We start from the raw sequence: 5,955 nt of genomic DNA on the forward strand, positions 1-5,955 counted from the left end.
AACATGAATACTGCTACTTTCATAAAAGAAAAGAAAATAAACCCTGTTGGACAATGTTGAAAAGAGATTTCTAGTGGTGAACAAACTTAGTGTTACTGTAGATTAAAATTTTCTCAAAAGTCAACCTAAAAGATTTACATACATTATGTAACACATATTTAGTGTAATACACTTTCATAATAAAATTCACAGAATTGGCAACATTTGGAAAAACAAACTTAAGAACATTTTGGAAAATGTGCATTAAGGCCATTTTGAAACTAGTACAATAGAACATTTGGACAATATGCATCAATAATATGCATCATTTAGGGATGAAGTGTAAGGCAGGCACCTGTGCCACTGCAAACTAGATTTGCAGGTTACTTCTTAAAATAGTCCGGTGAGGTTGGCTGGTGTTTTAACCTTTTAAAATAGTCCGGTGAGGTAGGCTGGTGTTTTTACCTCTTAAAATACTCCGGTGAGGTAGGCTGGTGTTTTTACCTCATAAAATAGTCCGGTGAGGTAGGCTGGTGTTTTTACCTCATAAAATAGTCCGGTGAGGTAGGCTGGTGTTTTTACCTCATAAAATAGTCCTGTGAGGTAGGCTGGTGTTTTTACCTCTTAGTTCTTGTGGATCCAGGAGAGATGATCATCATTTTGGTAGCCGCTGTTCCTCTCTGCAGGATTATTCCAGTGTTGCCACTGTCAAACAACAACAAACAAGCTTAATCATAATAATAAATAAACTATACAATCAGGCATGTACAGTATACAAGCTAATGCTTATAAAGTTAATAATACCAGTTCTCTCGTGGCTTAATGTGGCAATGCCAGATGTCAAAACAAAAGATTAAAGAGCTCACCGATCTATATGAAGTTCCATTCAAAGTCCAGGAGATTTTTCAGTAGCATGGTGACGTGTGTGTTGACTGCAGAAGACTTATTCTGGACGATCACACCTTTCTTCTTGGAGACAACCTTGCCCCTTTTGGCCTTTGTCCCTCTCTCTGGATTTATACCAATGAAGCGCCTGAAATCAAAATTGTATAAGACCAGAGTGGGGTTGCAGCAACATACTGTTTTGTATACATCAAATTAAACGCAATTAATTTTTTGTCTTTCTTCACAAATTGAATGATTGACATATGTGTACAGTATTACTACCATTGTATGCAAAAAATACAAACACATTAATTTAATTGTATATATCCATATACTGATTACAAAGACTGAAGGGGTTTTACCTCTGAATGAATTCCAGAGTGCAGGGTGCTTCATCTTGATACTGAAGGTTGAATATGTAGTAGAGAGCAAACACAGCAGCAAGTCCTGTTGCAAATGTTGGTTTGATGCCCTCGGAGATTACACGGCCCTGAAAGCTGATCATCCAACCTCTAATTGTAACTTGCCCTGTTGCACCTGAAACTTCAAGTCAAAGCAACATGGGAATACATGTTACCTTGTGTAAACATTTGTAAACTCACAATGAATGGCCGATATGATATATAATGTGTCTATCAATGAATCTAAATGAAATGTATACCAGGCAGTACAAGTCGAGGACTTGCAGGAAGATTGAGAGTTGTCTCAACATCAGCAGCAGTAGCACACACCTGTAGGGAACAAATCCATTATGCTTACCATAATAAGATATTTACAAAATTTTTAATAATTGGTAAACACTAGGTGAGAGTAACCTAAAGACACATGAGATAGGCTTAAGGCTTCTGAAGTACCTACAGTCAAACTGCTAAATAGATTTAAAAAATGTAAAGGGTAACAATTTTATTTGTACAGGTCTTGGGGGGTTGTACTGCAAATGTCTTAAAAGTAGTATGAACCCTTTTGTGGCTCCAGAGGAAACTGGACACAATCTGATAAATTTCCTCCAGTGATGTCACTCAGTTGTCAAGTTGCCCACTGACCACCAGATTTTGAAAAGGAAGAAGAATATGTGGAATAAAAGGTTAAGGTAATATTGTTTCTGCTAAGTTGATTTGATCATATGCTTTTAAAACATTCATCATTGTCATAGTAGGGTAAAGAAGACAAGTGAAATACTTTTAAAACCTTGCACCTACTTTACCCATAATGCAATTTAGCAACTGTGTGACAACATGGAGGTCATTTATCAGCTTACATGCAGCTTCATCTGAGCCAGAAAATAATTTACACTACTGTTTTCACATCTGTAGTAGTACTCCCCAAAACTAGTACATACATTAGGTGTCTGGACACTTACGACTGGTGGAGTCACCCTTTAAAACACAGGGTTAGAAAGAAAAAAGAAAACTTACATCTGTAAGAAGGATCAGCCCGGTTGGGTCCTCTCCAAAGTGTGCCATGAGCAGCTTGACAACACGAAGTGCCTTCTCATTGTCTTCACCATTAGAGTGAATATCCTTGACATCTTTGTTGGTAGGTTTTCCCCTGAAGTATTCTGTGATGGCTCTTCCACATTCCTCTATACTGAGTTCCAATCTACGAAGCACATTGATGTCTGTGAGCAACTCAAAATGTGCGTAAATGTACTTTGGCGTGAAAAGAAAAGGCCATTTGGTTTTCACATCTTCAATGTCAGGTGGTGGAAGTGTATTAATAGACCGACGTTGAAGAGAGAATGTGAGCTCCATTAGATTTTTAACTTCGGCTCTTTCTGCTCCACCTGCACCCTCTTGTCTGTAAATCTCCTCCAGTCTCTGTCGGTGCTGCTCAATAGTGTCATCAGTTTCTTCTGGGGGTAGCTCTGGCTGAAATCGTGTACATCCATATGTGTCAGTTGGACCCCTCTTGCCCGTAGAGGATCGGTGGTGTGAGAAGCTTCCATCACGGTTCACATTCTCAATGCGGTTTTTCACTTGAATCAAAAGTGATGTATAACCTCCACACAGAAGTGAACCATCTGGTGCAATGTCAGCAAAACTCTTTGGGTACTGCCTGATGATATTTCTAACCACAGTTAGGCACTGACCGCGAGTGGGGTTAGCTTCATACCTTCTCAATTCATCCGCAAGTACTCGTATCATTTGGCGTCGCTCCATTGGTTTAGGTCTCTTGCCATCTGCAATTGCAGAACGAATTTCTTTTGGCATTTTTTCCCAAGGGACCTGGAATGTTTCTGGCCATGTTTTCAGTATCTGAGATGTGGAAGGTCTGTTTGTTGGCTCCCTGTTTCTTGCCTGGCTAGAACATGATGAAATGGCCGATAGCTGTGATGAGCTACTATTAGGCGGAGAGCATAAGGTTGGTGATGAAGACTCAGACACCGACCAATCACTACTCAGTGGTGACGAAGTTGGAATGACTTGAAAATCCAATGTAACTGTCTCGGTTTCTAAAAAAACAAAAAAACAATTAAGGCACATAACTAATAAGCTATATCAGAGTCACTGCAGACATTTTGGCCAAAAGTCTACTTAACTCTCCTTATATTAGGCATATATGGGTGTATATATAAGGTTTTAGAAAAAAGAAATTCCACATCTGAACAAACAAGAGAATATAACAAGCTAATGCCACACTAAATTAACAATATGTTACCTAATTTGAATGCATCCAGGAGTTTTCGGCGCTGGATAACAGGTAACAGATCCGCAATGTCTTCCTGTTGTACATATTTTAAGTCTTCTTTTGACTCCAAGCCAGAGCTCTGAAGTTTTGATATTATTTGCAACTGGGTCTCTTCAGAAAGATTTGGCAAGGTCTTGCAGATGATCTCTTTGATTTCTTCACTCATGTTTGCCATCATTCTGGACTAGAGGGAAAGAATGGTGAAGAATTATCAGTGGTGTGCCATGGACAGTGTACTCAGGCAAGCGATAGTAATCTAACATATTCTCCGGATTAATACAACAGTAGCTTCTCTGCATCAGTGTGAGGCTGTAAACACCCATTTCAGGAATACGCAGGGCATGATACTTTTGAGCAATAAAATATACTGCTGAATCCTTATGAACGAGAACCACTTTGATTTTTCCAGTAACAAGCCCCTCATCATCATCATCAATCACAAAACCATGTTCTTTCTGTATTTTGTCCCCTTCACAGTCACTTCATTGGCTATCAAGAGTGTTTGTGGACTTAAAATTGTGTTGTGCAACTGATTCTCTGATTGCATCATTGTAGTCATCTGAGAAAAAATGTGTGCCCTTCTCCACTGAAACACCTGGAGGGAATAAGGTACCAGCACTTAGAAAGGCCAGCAGAAGCTGATGTCTTTCTGCAAGAGTAGAACATGGATTCTTAAAGTTGCGCAATTTTCTCAAACACTGCTTAAAATACGTGTGTTTGCTCTCAAATCTTAAAGTCCATAGGCGAATAAGTGGCCCAAACTGTATAATGAGCTCAGGATAATGACTGACATAATGATGTTTGGGCCTCAGTGGGTTGTCAGGAAAAGTTTGCATTCGGCAATGCAAATATTCATCAATCAGAACTCTTAGGTAGGCTATCTGGCCTTTTGAAATTGCAGGTGCACAACTGAGTTCCACAACTTCTCTAAGTTGCAAAGCCAACTGCCATACTTGGTTGTCACCTGGATTTTGTACTTTGTCTCCAATCAAAACGGGCAATATTCTCAGCAAACACCAATTCTGCACAGCATGCCCCCCAAGTTTCCCACCTTCTAGATTAACCTCACACGGTTTGTCATTAGCATCCCTACCGAGATACTTGAACTGATTTATTCGTTGATTCAATTCAAGGTAACTAAACATTTTATCCACCTTAACAAGATGGTTTATGTACAGTGCCAGATCAGAGGATACAATACCTTCAAAAAGATCGTGGCCAAGACATGGAGGCAACCCTGGCTGACATACATGGAAGTATTTGAGCGTATTAAACACAGAGTCAAATTTAACACCTCCACTAGATGTAGACTGTCCTTCACTGCTCTGAACATGACCATTGTATGACTGCACTGTTCGTTTTGTGCCCTGGATAGAAGGATCTGCATGGAATGCTTCTCTGCTGATATCACAATATCTGCAGAAGTGTGAACTCCTGCTGAAGTTCTCCACAAAGCCTCCTATGTTATGTGAGCCTAGGTTGTCGCCTGCAATGGCACACAAGGTTCCCTTGCCATCAGACAGGGTAACACCATTGAGCTCAAGATCTTTAAGGTCATTGACGAGGGTGCCCAAAACCAAGTCTTGACCAAAATACTTAAAATCTTGTTCTTTGCAGAGAAGAACAAGTTGCATTTGATCAGTGCTGGATCTGTTGTGTGGCATTAAATCTGCAAGTGTTAGATACACTGCAAGTATTTTATGTTTTTTCTTTCCAGATCCCAGTGGGTTTACCACTTCAAATGCATCCTGATACAGGATCAAGCTCAGTGATGAGCTCTCACTCTGGAAGAGCACATTCTCAGACATATCTTTGCCATCCCACACATCCTTAAGAATATCCTTAGAACTAATACTGGAGTGTACTTGCTTATATTGTTTCTGCACTGATTGGCAACGAAATAGAGAAGCAATTGTCTCTTTAATATTAACATACTGGGCAAAACACTCTTTGCCTGCCTCGTTCTGACCTAGACAGATCTGAACTGGCTCAACATAGTTGAAGCTGTTCTTGAAAATGTTTTTTCTTTTCTGATCAGTTTTCAGTGACTGAGTGTTGCAAGTGCTAAAGAGATCCTCAATTTTTATGACTCCAATCACATTGTTTGTGTCAGCTTCAGAAATCCTAAGTGTAATTAACTTCTCTTTTAGTTTGAAAAGCAAATGTGACTGGCTTATATCATGTATTTCCTGAAAATCTTCAATAATTGTTTGGATGACAAAGGATGGAAGCAAACACTTTGCTTGCAGTTTCAGATAAAAGAGGGCAATGTTTTTAAATAACTGTGATTCATCACAGTTATTGGTCTCCGGGGATATTCCCCGGAGACCTCTCCGGGGAACCATCACCTTATCGTGGTGGAGAGGTTTGTGTGTCCCTATGAACCTGAGGGCTGTGTTGTCT

The 5,955-nt window shown here is 39.7% G+C and overlaps 2 protein-coding genes across 4 annotated transcripts in view; one reads left to right on the forward strand and one right to left on the reverse strand.

Annotated features, from left to right (window-relative positions):
* Positions 1-5,955, forward strand: part of amot (angiomotin) — a 93,852-nt gene that overhangs the window by 34,339 nt on the left and 53,558 nt on the right. The window lies entirely within an intron of this gene.
* LOC117955970 overlaps positions 850-5,955 on the reverse strand; it is a 6,558-nt gene continuing 1,452 nt past the window's right edge. The window contains exons 2-6 of the mRNA XM_034890778.1: positions 3,523-3,736; positions 2,280-3,316; positions 1,526-1,595; positions 1,227-1,407; positions 850-1,012 (exon numbers count right to left, since the gene is read on the reverse strand). Of these exons, the coding sequence (XP_034746669.1) occupies positions 850-1,012; positions 1,227-1,407; positions 1,526-1,595; positions 2,280-3,316; positions 3,523-3,730 (1,659 nt within the window). The 5' untranslated portion in view covers positions 3,731-3,736. The remainder of the gene's footprint in view (positions 1,013-1,226; positions 1,408-1,525; positions 1,596-2,279; positions 3,317-3,522; positions 3,737-5,955) is intronic.

Source organism: Etheostoma cragini, chromosome 13, assembly GCF_013103735.1.
Source record: "Etheostoma cragini isolate CJK2018 chromosome 13, CSU_Ecrag_1.0, whole genome shotgun sequence".
Lineage (NCBI taxonomy): Eukaryota > Metazoa > Chordata > Actinopteri > Perciformes > Percidae > Etheostoma > Etheostoma cragini.